We start from the raw sequence: 14,329 nt of genomic DNA on the forward strand, positions 1-14,329 counted from the left end.
GTCCATACACTGCACCGTGTACCCACAGTCCATACACTGCACCGTGCACCCACTGTCCATACACTGCACCGTGTACCCACAGTCCATACACTGCACCCTGTACCCACAGTCCATACACTGCACCGTGTACCCACAGTCCATACACTGCACCCTGCACCCACAGTCCATACACTGCACCCTGTACCCACAGTCCATACACTGCACCGTGTACCCACAGTCCATACACTGCACCCTGTACCCACAGTCCATACACTGCACCGTGTACCCACAGTCCATACACTGCACCCTGCACCCACAGTCCATACACTGCACCGTGTACCCACAGTCCATACACTGCACCGTGTACCCACAGTCCATACACTGCACCCTGTACCCACAGTCCATACACTGCACCGTGTACCCACAGTCCATACACTGCACCCTGCACCCACAGTCCATACACTGCACCCTGTACCCACAGTCCATACACTGCACCGTGCACCCACAGTCCATACACTGCACCGTGTACCCACAGTCCATACACTGCACCGTGTACCCACAGTCCATACACTGCACCCTGTACCCACAGTCCATACACTGCACCGTGTACCCACAGTCCATACACTGCACCGTGCACCCACAGTCCATACACTGCACCGTGTACCCACAGTCCATACACTGCACCCTGTACCCACAGTCCATACACTGCACCCTGCACCCACAGTCCATACACTGCACCCTGTACCCACAGTCCATACACTGCACCCTGTACCCACAGTCCATACACTGCACCCTGCACCCACAGTCCATACACTGCACCCTGCACCCACAGTCCATACACTGCACCGTGTACCCACAGTCCATACACTGCACCGTGTACCCACAGTCCATACACTGCACCCTGTACCCACAGTCCATACACTGCACCGTGTACCCACAGTCCATACACTGCACCGTGTACCCACAGTCCATACACTGCACCGTGTACCCACAGTCCATACACTGCACCGTGTACCCACAGTCCATACACTGCACCGTGTACCCACAGTCCATACACTGCACCCTGCACCCACAGTACATACACTGCACCCCGTACCCACAGTCCATACACTGCACCGTGTACCCACAGTCCATACACTGCACCCTGTACCCACAGTCCAGACACTGCACCGTGTACCCACAGTCCATACACTGCACCCCGTACCCACAGTCCATACACTGCACCCTGCACCCACAGTCCATACACTGCACCGTGTACCCACAGTCCATACACTGCACCGTGTACCCACAGTCCATACACTGCACCGTGTACCCACAGTCCATACACTGCACCGTGTACCCACAGTCCATACACTGCACCGTGTACCCACAGTCCATACACTGCACCGTGTACCCACAGTCCATACACTGCACCGTGCACCCACAGTCCATACAGTGCACCGTGCACCCACAGTCCATACTCTGCACCCCGTACCCACAGTCCATACACTGCACCGTGCACCCACAGTCCATACACTGCACCGTGCACCCACAGTCCATACACTGCACCGTGTACCCACAGTCCATACACTGCACCCTGTACCCACAGTCCATACACTGCACCGTGCACCCACAGTCCATACACTGCACCGTGTACCCACAGTCCATACACTGCACCGTGTACCCACAGTCCATACACTGCACCGTGCACCCACAGTCCATACACTGCACCGTGCACCCACAGTCCATACACTGCACCGTGTACCCACAGTCCATACACTGCACCGTGTACCCACAGTCCATACACTGCACCCCGTACCCACAGTCCATACACTGCACCGTGTACCCACAGTCCATACACTGCACCGTGCACCCACAGTCCATACACTGCACCGTGTACCCACAGTCCATACACTGCACCGTGTACCCACAGTCCATACACTGCACCGTGTACCCACAGTCCATACACTGCACCGTGCACCCACAGTCCATACACTGCACCGTGCACCCACAGTCCATACACTGCACCGTGCACCCACAGTCCATACACTGCACCGTGTACCCACAGTCCATACACTGCACCCTGTACCCACAGTCCATACACTGCACCGTGTACCCACAGTCCATACACTGCACCGTGCACCCACAGTCCATACACTGCACCGTGTACCCACAGTCCATACACTGCACCGTGTACCCACAGTCCATACACTGCACCCCGTACCCACAGTCCATACACTGCACCGTGTACCCACAGTCCATACACTGCACCGTGCACCCACAGTCCATACACTGCACCGTGTACCCACAGTCCATACACTGCACCGTGCACCCACAGTCCATACACTGCACCGTGTACCCACAGTCCATACACTGCACCGTGTACCCACAGTCCATACACTGCACCGTGTACCCACAGTCCATACACTGCACCCCGTACCCACAGTCCATACACTGCACCGTGTACCCACAGTCCATAAACTGCACCCCGTACCCACAGTCCATACACTGCACCGTGTACCCACAGTCCATACACTGCACCGTGTACCCACAGTCCATACACTGCACCGTGTACCCACAGTCCATACACTGCACCGTGTACCCACAGTCCATACACTGCACCGTGTACCCACAGTCCATACACTGCACCGTGCACCCACAGTCCATACACTGCACCCCGTACCCACAGTCCATACACTGCACCGTGCACCCACAGTCCATACACTGCACCGTGTACCCACAGTCCATACACTGCACCGTGTACCCACAGTCCATACACTGCACCCCGTACCCACAGTCCATACACTGCACCCTGTACCCACAGTCCATACACTGCACCCCGTACCCACAGTCCATACACTGCACCCTGTACCCACAGTCCATACACTGCACCGTGTACCCACAGTCCATACACTGCACCGTGCACCCACAGTCCATACACTGCACCGTGCACCCACAGTCCATACACTGCAGCGTGTACCCACAGTCCATACACTGCACCGTGCACCCACAGTCCATACACTGCACCGTGCACCCACAGTCCATACACTGCACCGTGTACCCACAGTCCATACACTGCACCGTGTACCCACAGTCCATACACTGCACCGTGTACCCACAGTCCATACACTGCACCGTGTACCCACAGTCCATACACTGCACCGTGTACCCACAGTCCATACACTGCACCGTGTACCCACAGTCCATACACTGCACCGTGTACCCACAGTCCATACACTGCACCCTGTACCCACAGTCCATACACTGCACCGTGTACCCACAGTCCATACACTGCACCGTGCACCCACAGTCCATACACTGCACCGTGCACCCACAGTCCATACACTGCACCGTGTACCCACAGTCCATACACTGCACCGTGCACCCACAGTCCATACACTGCACCGTGCACCCACAGTCCATACACTGCACCGTGTACCCACAGTCCATACACTGCACCGTGTACCCACAGTCCATACACTGCACCGTGTACCCACAGTCCATACACTGCACCGTGTACCCACAGTCCATACACTGCACCGTGTACCCACAGTCCATACACTGCACCGTGCACCCACAGTCCATACACTGCACCCCGTACCCACAGTCCATACACTGCACCGTGCACCCACAGTCCATACACTGCACCGTGTACCCACAGTCCATACACTGCACCGTGTACCCACAGTCCATACACTGCACCCCGTACCCACAGTCCATACACTGCACCCTGTACCCACAGTCCATACACTGCACCCCGTACCCACAGTCCATACACTGCACCCTGTACCCACAGTCCATACACTGCACCGTGTACCCACAGTCCATACACTGCACCGTGCACCCACAGTCCATACACTGCACCGTGCACCCACAGTCCATACACTGCAGCGTGTACCCACAGTCCATACACTGCACCGTGCACCCACAGTCCATACACTGCACCGTGCACCCACAGTCCATACACTGCACCGTGTACCCACAGTCCATACACTGCACCGTGTACCCACAGTCCATACACTGCACCGTGTACCCACAGTCCATACACTGCACCGTGTACCCACAGTCCATACACTGCACCGTGTACCCACAGTCCATACACTGCACCGTGTACCCACAGTCCATACACTGCACCGTGTACCCACAGTCCATACACTGCACCGTGCACCCACAGTCCATACACTGCACCGTGCACCCACAGTCCATACACTGCACCGTGTACCCACAGTCCATACACTGCACCGTGTACCCACAGTCCATACACTGCACCCTGCACCCACTGTCCATACACTGCACCCTGTACCAACAGTCCATACAGAGCACCCCAAACACCACCCCTCTCTCCTAGCCATGCCTGATGCCAGTCAGATCCTCTAATTATGCTCTGATTGAGCTAAGATCTGCAGCTGTCTATGCCAGTTGCCAAGAGTAACTCGTCTGCACTTACTGAAGCATTGGGCCATTTGTAATGAGCTGGAATAGGGATGAAATGATTCCGGATCAGACTGGGATCTTCATATTCCTCTTCTGCGTTCCAGAGGATTGAGTTCAAGTCAGCAAAGTTGTGATTGAGATCGTAACCCTGCATATTCCAACGTCCAAGAGTCCATCCTGATAACTCAGAGCCCTGTCAGTAAGAGACAGAAAGATCACGACAGCTCATTTCAGACCTTCACACAATGGAGAGCATGCAACCAAACCGGTCTGTGCCAGATACATCTCTCTCCTCATAGACCTGTATCAACCCTGTATCAATCCCAAACTAATCTCACTGCTCCACTCTCTCCTCAGAACCCTTTATCAATCCCAAACTAATCCCACCGACCCGTGCTCTCCCCATAGCCGTGTATCAATCCCCAAACTGATCCCAATATCCGGCTCTTTCCCCATTGCCCTGTATCAATACCAAACTGATCCCACTGCTCCGCTCTCTCCCCATAGCCCTGTATCAATCCCAAACTAATCCCACTGCTCCGCTCTCTCCCCATAGCCCTGTATCAATCCCAAACTAATCTCACTGCTCCACTCTCTCCTCAGAACCCTGTATCAATCCCCAAACTGATCCCAATATCCGGCTCTTTCCCCATTGCCCTGTATCAGTCCCGAACTAATCCCACTGCCCTTCTCTCTCCCCATAGCCCTGTATCAATCCCAAACTGATCCCACTGCTCCGCTCTCTCCCCATAGCCCTGTATCAATCCCAAACTAATCCCACTGCTCCGCTCTCTCCCCATAGCCCTGTATCAATCCCAAACTAATCCCACTGCTCCGCTCTCTCCCCATTCCCCTGTATTAATCCCAAACTAATCCCGCTCTCTCCCCATAACCCTGTATCAATCCCAAACTAATCCCACTGCCCCGCTCTCTCCCCATTCCCCTGTATCAATCCCAAACTAATCCCGCTCTCTCCCCATAACCCTGTATCAATCCCAAACTAATCCCACTGCCCCGCTCTCTCCCCATTCCCCTGTATCAATCCCCAAACTAATCCCACTGCCCTTCTCTCTCCCCATTCCCCTGTATCAATCCCAAACTAATCCCGCTCTCTCCCCATAGCCCTGTATCAATCCCAAACTAATCCCACTGCTCCGCTCTCTCCCCATAGCCCTGTATCAGTCCCGAACTAATCCCACTGCCCTTCTCTCTCCCCATTCCCCTGTATCAATCCCAAACTAATCCCGCTCTCTCCCCATAGCCCTGTATCAATCCCAAACTAATCCCACTGCCTTGCCCACTCCCCATTCCCCTGTATCAATCCCAAACTAATCCCACTGCCCCACTCTCTCCCCACAGCCCTGTATCAATCCCAAACTAATCCCACTGCCCCACTCTCTCCCCACAGCCCTGTATCAATCCCAATCTAATCCCACTGCCCCACTCTCTCCCCATAGCTCTGTATCAATCCCAAACTAATCCCACTGCCCTGCCCACTCCCCATTCCCCTGTATCAATCCCAAACTAATCCCACTGCCCCACTCTCTCCCCACAGCCCTGTATCAATCCCAAACTAATCCCACTGCCCCACTCTCTCCCCACAGCCCTGTATCAATCCCAATCTAATCCCACTGCCCCACTCTCTCCCCATAGCTCTGTATCAATCCCAAACTAATCCCACTGCCCCGCTGTATAACCATAGCCCAGTGTCAGTCTCTGCCGCCATCCCCTGTCGGTCAGTCTCTCCCACCTGTCGGTCAGTCTCTCCCCCCTGTCGGTCAGTCTCTCCCACCTGTCGGTCAGTCTGTGCTCATGTTGGTCAGTCTCTCCCCCCTGTCGGTCAGTCTCTCCCCCCTGTCGGTCAGTCTGTGCTCATGTTGGTCAGTCTCTCCCCACTGTCGGTCAGTCTGTGCTCATGTTGGTCAGTCTCTCCCCCCTGTCGGTCAGTCTCTCCCCCCTGTCGGTCAGTCTGTGCTCATGTTGGTCAGTCTCTCCCCCCTGTCGGTCAGTCTGTGCTCATGTCGGTCGGTCTCTGCCCCCTGTCGGTCGGTCTCTGCCCCCCGTCGGTCAGTCTCTGCCCCCCGTCGGTCAGTCTCTGCCCCCCGTCGGTCAGTCTCTGCCCCCCGTCGGTCGGTCTCTGCCCCCCGTCGGTCGGTCTCTGCCCCCCGTCGGTCAGTCTCTGCCCCCCGTCGGTCAGTCTCTGCCCCCCGTCGGTCAGTCTCTGCCCCCCGTCGGTCGGTCTCTGCCCCCCGTCGGTCGGTCTCTGCCCCCCGTCGGTCGGTCTCTGCCCCCCGTCGGTCGGTCTCTCCCCCCTGTTGGTCAGTCTCTCCCCCCTGTCGGTCAGTCTCTCCCCCCTGTCGGTCAGTCTCTGCCCCCCGTCGGTCAGTCTCTGCCCCCCGTCGGTCGGTCTCTGCCCCCCGTCGGTCGGTCTCTGCCCCCCGTCGGTCAGTCTCTGCCCCCCGTCGGTCAGTCTCTGCCCCCCGTCGGTCAGTCTCTGCCCCCCGTCGGTCAGTCTCTCCCCCCTGTCGGTCAGTCTGTGCTCATGTTGGTCAGTCTCTGCCCCCTGTCGGTCAGTCTGTGCTCATGTTGGTCGGTCTCTCCCCCCTGTTGGTCAGTCTCTCCCCCCTGTCGGTCAGTCTGTGCTCATGTTGGTCAGTCTCTCCCCCCTGTTGGTCAGTCTCTCCCCCCTGTCGGTCAGTCTCTCCCCCCTGTTGGTCAGTCTCTCCCCCCTGTCGGTCGGTCTCTCCCCCCTGTCGGTCGGTCTCTGCCCCCTGTCGGTCAGTCTCTCCCCCCTGTCGGTCAGTCTCTCCCCCCTGTCGGTCAGTCTCTGCCCCCCGTTGGTCGGTCTCTGCCCCCCGTTGGTCGGTCTCTCCCCCCTGTTGGTCAGTCTCTCCCCCCTGTCGGTCGGTCTCTGCCCCCTGTCGGTCGGTCTCTGCCCCCCTGTCGGTCGGTCTCTGCCCCCCTGTCGGTCGGTCTCTGCCCCCTGTCGGTCAGTCTCTGCCCCCCGTTGGTCGGTCTCTCCCCCCTGTTGGTCAGTCTCTCCCCCCTGTCGGTCGGTCTCTGCCCCCCGTCGGTCGGTCTCTGCCCCCCGTTGGTCGGTCTCTCCCCCCTGTTGGTCAGTCTCTCCCCCCTGTCGGTCAGTCTCTCCCCCCTGTCGGTCAGTCTCTGCCCCCGTCGGTCGGTCTCTGCCCCCCGTTGGTCGGTCTCTCCCCCCTGTCGGTCAGTCTCTCCCACCTGTCGGTCAGTCTCTCCCCCCTGTCGGTCAGTCTCTCCCACCTGTCGGTCAGTCTGTGCTCATGTTGGTCAGTCTCTCCCCCCTGTCGGTCAGTCTCTCCCCCCTGTCGGTCAGTCTGTGCTCATGTTGGTCAGTCTCTCCCCACTGTCGGTCAGTCTGTGCTCATGTTGGTCAGTCTCTCCCCCCTGTCGGTCAGTCTCTCCCCCCTGTCGGTCAGTCTGTGCTCATGTTGGTCAGTCTCTCCCCCCTGTCGGTCAGTCTGTGCTCATGTCGGTCGGTCTCTGCCCCCTGTCGGTCGGTCTCTGCCCCCCGTCGGTCAGTCTCTGCCCCCCGTCGGTCAGTCTCTGCCCCCCGTCGGTCAGTCTCTGCCCCCCGTCGGTCGGTCTCTGCCCCCCGTCGGTCGGTCTCTGCCCCCCGTCGGTCAGTCTCTGCCCCCCGTCGGTCAGTCTCTGCCCCCCGTCGGTCAGTCTCTGCCCCCCGTCGGTCGGTCTCTGCCCCCCGTCGGTCGGTCTCTGCCCCCCGTCGGTCGGTCTCTGCCCCCCGTCGGTCGGTCTCTCCCCCCTGTTGGTCAGTCTCTCCCCCCTGTCGGTCAGTCTCTCCCCCCTGTCGGTCAGTCTCTGCCCCCCGTCGGTCAGTCTCTGCCCCCCGTCGGTCGGTCTCTGCCCCCCGTCGGTCGGTCTCTGCCCCCCGTCGGTCAGTCTCTGCCCCCCGTCGGTCAGTCTCTGCCCCCCGTCGGTCAGTCTCTGCCCCCCGTCGGTCAGTCTCTCCCCCCTGTCGGTCAGTCTGTGCTCATGTTGGTCAGTCTCTGCCCCCTGTCGGTCAGTCTGTGCTCATGTTGGTCGGTCTCTCCCCCCTGTTGGTCAGTCTCTCCCCCCTGTCGGTCAGTCTGTGCTCATGTTGGTCAGTCTCTCCCCCCTGTTGGTCAGTCTCTCCCCCCTGTCGGTCAGTCTCTCCCCCCTGTTGGTCAGTCTCTCCCCCCTGTCGGTCGGTCTCTCCCCCCTGTCGGTCGGTCTCTGCCCCCTGTCGGTCAGTCTCTCCCCCCTGTCGGTCAGTCTCTCCCCCCTGTCGGTCAGTCTCTGCCCCCCGTTGGTCGGTCTCTGCCCCCCGTTGGTCGGTCTCTCCCCCCTGTTGGTCAGTCTCTCCCCCCTGTCGGTCGGTCTCTGCCCCCTGTCGGTCGGTCTCTGCCCCCCTGTCGGTCGGTCTCTGCCCCCCTGTCGGTCGGTCTCTGCCCCCTGTCGGTCAGTCTCTGCCCCCCGTTGGTCGGTCTCTCCCCCCTGTTGGTCAGTCTCTCCCCCCTGTCGGTCGGTCTCTGCCCCCCGTCGGTCGGTCTCTGCCCCCCGTTGGTCGGTCTCTCCCCCCTGTTGGTCAGTCTCTCCCCCCTGTCGGTCAGTCTCTCCCCCCTGTCGGTCAGTCTCTGCCCCCGTCGGTCGGTCTCTGCCCCCCGTTGGTCGGTCTCTCCCCCCTGTTGGTCAGTCTCTCCCCCCTGTCGGTCAGTCTGTGCTCATGTTGGTCAGTCTCTCCCCCCTGTCGGTCGGTCTCTGCCCCCTGTCGGTCGGTCTCTGCCCCCCGTCGGTCGGTCTCTGCCCCCCGTCGGTCAGTCTCTGCCCCCTGTCGGTCAGTCTCTCCCACCTGTCGGTCAGTCTGTGCTCATGTTGGTCAGTCTCTCCCCCCTGTCGGTCGGTCTCTGCCCCCTGTCGGTCGGTCTCTGCCCCCCGTCGGTCGGTCTCTGCCCCCCGTTGGTCAGTCTCTCCCCCCTGTCGGTCAGTCTCTCCCCCCTGTCGGTCAGTCTCTGCCCCCTGTCGGTCAGTCTCTCCCCCCTGTCGGTCGGTCTCTGCCCTCTGTCGGTCGGTCTCTGCCCCCTGTCGGTCGGTCTCTGCCCCCTGTCGGTCGGTCTCTGCCCCCCGTTGGTCAGTCTCTGCCCCCTGTCAGTCAGTCTCTCCCCCCGTCGGTCCGTTTGTGGTTTATGTCGGTCAGTCTCTCCCCCCTGTCGGTCAGTCTCTCCCCCCTGTCGGTCAGTCTCTCCCCCCTGTCGGTCAGTCTGTGCTCATGTTGGTCAGTCTCTCCCCCCTGTCGGTCAGTCTGTGCCCCGATCAGTCTGTCCCCCTGTACCCGCACTGTGCAGTGCGTACCTTTGTATATGCCAGTTCGTATCCATCAGGGTTCATTGATGGCAGTAAGTGTATACGGGTGCTGTCGACCAGCTTGACCACACGTGGATTTCTCTTTAGGTACTGCTGACACAGGTACTGCATGAGGAAGACCAGGATCTCTCTGCCAAGTACTTCATTACCGTGCATCCCTGCCACGTACCGAAACTCAGGTTCTCCTGCAAGATCCAAGCAGCAAACATCCCAGGAAACATGAGGAGGAATTCACTCTGAGTCCGGCATCGATATTCCTGGAGGTTTGATCACATCACCTCCCAGCTCTAAACTCTTGAAAGGGGCAAGCATTCGCACAGCTCCAATATTTTTATGTACAAATAAAAATCCTGCCCCAAAATTATTTCTCAGCTTTTAAATTTAATTCGTTCATGGGTTGTGGCATCACAGGCAACTCCAGTATTTATTGTCCTTGGAAAGAACGAACAAAGAACAAGGAACAGTACAGCACAGGAACAGGCCATTCGGCCCTCCAAGCCTGCGCCGATCTTGATGCCTGCCGAAACTAACACCTTCTGCACTTCCGGGGCCCATATCCCTCTATTCCCATCCTATTCATATATTTGTCAAGATGTCTCTTAAACGTCGCTATCGTACCTGCTTCCACCACCTCCCCCGGCAGCAGGTTCCAGGCACTCGCCACCCTCTGTGTAAAGAACTTGCCTCGCACACCCCCTCCAAACTTTGCCCCTCTCACCTGAAACCTATGTCCCCTAGTAACTGACTCTTCCACCCTGGGAAAAAGCTTCTGACTATCCACTCTGTCCATGCTGCTCATAACTTTGTAAACCTCTATCATGTCGCCCCTCCACCTCCGTCGTTCCAGTGAAAACAATCCGAGTTTATCCAACCTCTCCTCATAGCTAATTCCCTCCAGACCAGGCAACATCCTGGTAAACCTCTTCTGTACCCTCTCCAAAGCCTCCACGTCCTTCTGGTAGTGTGGCGACCAGAATTGCACGCAATATTCTAAGTGTGGCCTAACTAAAGTTCTGTACATCTGCAGCATGACTTGCCAATTTTTATACTCTATGCCCCGACCGATGAAGGCAAGCATGCCGTATGCCTTCTTGACTACCTTATCCACCTGCGTTGCCACTTTCAATGACCTGTGGACCTGTACGCCCAGATCTCTCTGTCTGTCAATACTCCTAAGGGTTTTGCCATTTACTGTATACTTACCACCTGCATTAGACCTTCCAAAATGCATTACCTCACATTTGTCCAGATTAAACTCCATCTGCCATTTCTCCGCCCAAGTCTCCAACCGATCTATATCCTGCTGTATCCTCTGACAATCCTCATCACTGTCCGCAACTCCACCAACCTTTGTGTCGTCCGGAAACTTACTAATCGGACCAGCTACATTTTCCTCCAAATCATTTATATGTACTACAAAGAGCAAAGGTCCCAGCACTGATCCCTGCGGAACACCACTAGTCACATCCCTCCATTCAGAAAAGCACCCTTCCACTGCTACCCTCTGTCTTCTGTGACAGAGCCAGTTCTGTATCCATCTTGCCAGCTCACCTCTGATCCCATGTGACTTCACCTTTTGTATCAGTCTGCCATGAGGGACCTTGTCAAAGGCTTTACTGAAGTCCATATAGACAACATCCACTGCCCTTCCTTCATCAATCATCTTCGTCACTTCCTCAAAAAACTCAATCAAATTAGTGAGACACGACCTCCCCTTCACAAAACCATGCTGACTCTCGCTAATAAGTTCATTTGTTTCCAAATGGGAGTAAATCCTGTCCTGAAGGATCCTCTCTAATAATTTCCCTACCACTGACGTAAAGCTTACCGGCCTATAATTTCCTGGATTGTCCTTGTTACCCTTCTTAAACAAAGGAACAACATTGGCTATTCTCCAATCCTCTGGGACCTCACCTGTAGCCAATGAGGATACAAAGATTTCTGTATGGACTTCAGTAAAGCCTTTGACAAGGTCCCTCATGGCAGACTGGTACAAAAGGTGAAGTCACACGGGATCAGAGGTGAGCTGGCAAGATGGATACAGAACTGGCTCGGTCATAGAAGTCAGAGGGTAGCAGTGGAAGGGTGCTTTTCTGAATGGAGGGATGTGACTAGTGGTGTTCCGCAGGGATCAGTGCTGGGACCTTTGCTCCTTGTAGTATATATAAATGATTTGGAGGAAAATGTAGCTGGTCTGATTGGTAAGTTTTCAGACGACACAAAGGTTGGTGGAGTTGTGGATAGTGATGAGGATTGTCAGAGGATACAGCAGGATATAGATCGGTTGGAGACTTGGGCGGAGAAATGGCAGATGGAGTTTAATCCAGACAAATATGAGGTAATGCATTTTGGAAGGTCTAATACAGGTGGGAAGTATACAGTAAATGGCAGAACCTTTAGGAGTATTGACAGGCAGAGAGATCTGGGCGTACAGGTCCACAGGTCACTGAAAGTGGCAACGCAGGTGGATAAGGTAGTCAAGAAGGAATACGGCATGCTTGCCTTCATCGGTCGGGGCATAGAGTATAAAAATTGGCAAGTCATGCTGCAGATGTACAGAACCTTAGTTAGGCCACACTTAGAATATTGCGTGCATTTCTGGTCGCCACACTACCAGAAGGACGTGGAGGCTTTGGAGAGGGTACAGAGGAGGTTTACCAGGATGTTGCCTGTTCTGGAGGGCATTAGCTATGAGGAGAGGTTGGAAAAACTCGGATTGTTTTCACTGGAACGACGGAGGTGGAGGGGCGACATGATAGAGGTTTACAAAGTTATGAGTGGCATGGACAGAGTGGATAGTCAGAAGCTTTTTCCCAGGGTGGAAGAGTCAGTTACTAGGGGACATAGGTTGAAGGTGAGAGGGGTAAAGTTTAGAGTGGATGTGTGAGAGGGTGGTGAGTGCCTGGAACTTGTTGCCGGGGGAGGTGGTGGGAGCAGGTACGATAGCAATGTTTGAGAGGCATCTTGAAAAATACATGAATAGGATGGGAATAGCGGGATATGGTCCCCGGAAGTGCAGAAGGTTTTAGTTTAGGCAGGCATCAAGATCGGCGCAGGCTTGGAGGGCCGAATGGCCTGTTCCTGTGCTGTACTGTTCTTTGTTCTATATCTGGATTTCCAAAAGGCATTCGATAAGGTGCACACAAAAGGTGAATTGGCAAGATAAAGGCTCATGGATTTGCAGGTGATTATATTACCAGGGTTGGGGCCGACCATGACTCATGGCCCTCCTGCCTTGGGCGCTATGGCGTTGGAAGGATGAATGAGAACGGGCAGAGACTGCTTGAGTTGTGTACCTATCATAACCTCTGCATCACCAACTCGTTCTTTCACACTAAACCCTGTCACCAGGTTTCATGGAGGCACCCAAGATCACGTCGTTGGCACCAGCTAGACCTCATTGTCACAAGGCGAGCCGCCTTAAACAGTGTTCAAATCACACGCAGCTTCCACAGTGCGGACTGTGACACCGACCACTCCCTGGTGTGCAGCAAGGTTAGACTCAGACCAAAGAAGTTGCATCATTCCAAGCAGAAGGGCCACCCGCGCATCAACACGAGCAGAATTTCTCACCCACAGCTGTTACAAAAATTTCTAAATTCACTTGTAACAGCCCTTCAAAACACTCCCACAGGGGATGCTGAGACCAAGTGGGCCCACATCAGAGACGCCATCTATGAGTCAGCTTTGACCACCTACGGCAAAAGTGTGAAGAGAAATGCAGACTGGTTTCAATCTCATAATGAAGAGCTGGAACCTGTCATAGCCGCTAAGCGCATTGCACTTTTGAACTACAAGAAAGCCCCCAGCGATTTAACATCCGCAGCACTTAAAGCAGCCAGAAGTACTGCACAAAGAACAGCTAGGCGTTGCGCAAACGACTACTGGCAACACCTATGCAGTCATATTCAGCTGGCCTCAGACACCGGAAACATCAGAGGAATGTATGATGGCATGAAGAGAGCTCTTGGGCCAACCATCAAGAAGATCACCCCCCTCAAATCTAAATCGGGGGACATAATCACTGACCAACGCAAACAGATGGACCGCTGGGTTGAGCACTACCTCGAACTGTACTCCAGGGAGAATGCTGTCACTGAGACTGCCCTCAATGCAGCCCAGCCTCTACCAGTCATGGATGAGCTGGACATACAGCCAACCAAATCGGAACTCAGTGATGCCATTGATTCCCTAGCCAGCGGAAAAGCCCCTGGGAAGGACAGCATTACCCCTGAAATAATCAAGAGTGCCAAGCCTGCTATACTCTCAGCACTACATGAACTGCTATGCCTGTGCTGGGACGAGGGAGCAGTACCCCAGGACATGCGCGATGCCAACATCATCACCCTCTATAAAAACAAAGGTGACCGCGGTGACTGCAACAACTACCGTGGAATCTCCCTGCTCAGCATAGTGGGGAAAGTCTTTGCTCGAGTCGCTCTGAACAGGCTCCAGAAGCTGGCCGAGCGCGTCTACCCTGAGGCACAGTGTGGCTTTCGTGCAGAGAGATCGACTATTGACATGCTGTTCTCCCTTCGTCAGATACAGGAGAAATGCCGTG

The 14,329-nt window shown here is 56.1% G+C and overlaps 1 protein-coding gene across 2 annotated transcripts in view; it reads right to left on the bottom strand.

Moving 5' to 3' along the window:
- LOC137365626 (probable carboxypeptidase X1) overlaps positions 1 to 14,329 on the bottom strand; it is a 135,976-nt gene that overhangs the window by 77,506 nt on the left and 44,141 nt on the right. For both annotated transcript variants that reach the window (XM_068028004.1, XM_068028003.1), the window contains exons 4-5: positions 9,757 to 9,953; positions 4,406 to 4,585 (exon numbers count right to left, since the gene is read on the bottom strand). In XM_068028004.1, coding sequence (XP_067884105.1) covers positions 4,406 to 4,585; positions 9,757 to 9,953 — 377 coding nt within the window. The remainder of the gene's footprint in view (positions 1 to 4,405; positions 4,586 to 9,756; positions 9,954 to 14,329) is intronic.

Source organism: Heterodontus francisci, unplaced genomic scaffold (genome assembly GCF_036365525.1).
Source record: "Heterodontus francisci isolate sHetFra1 unplaced genomic scaffold, sHetFra1.hap1 HAP1_SCAFFOLD_756, whole genome shotgun sequence".
Lineage (NCBI taxonomy): Eukaryota > Metazoa > Chordata > Chondrichthyes > Heterodontiformes > Heterodontidae > Heterodontus > Heterodontus francisci.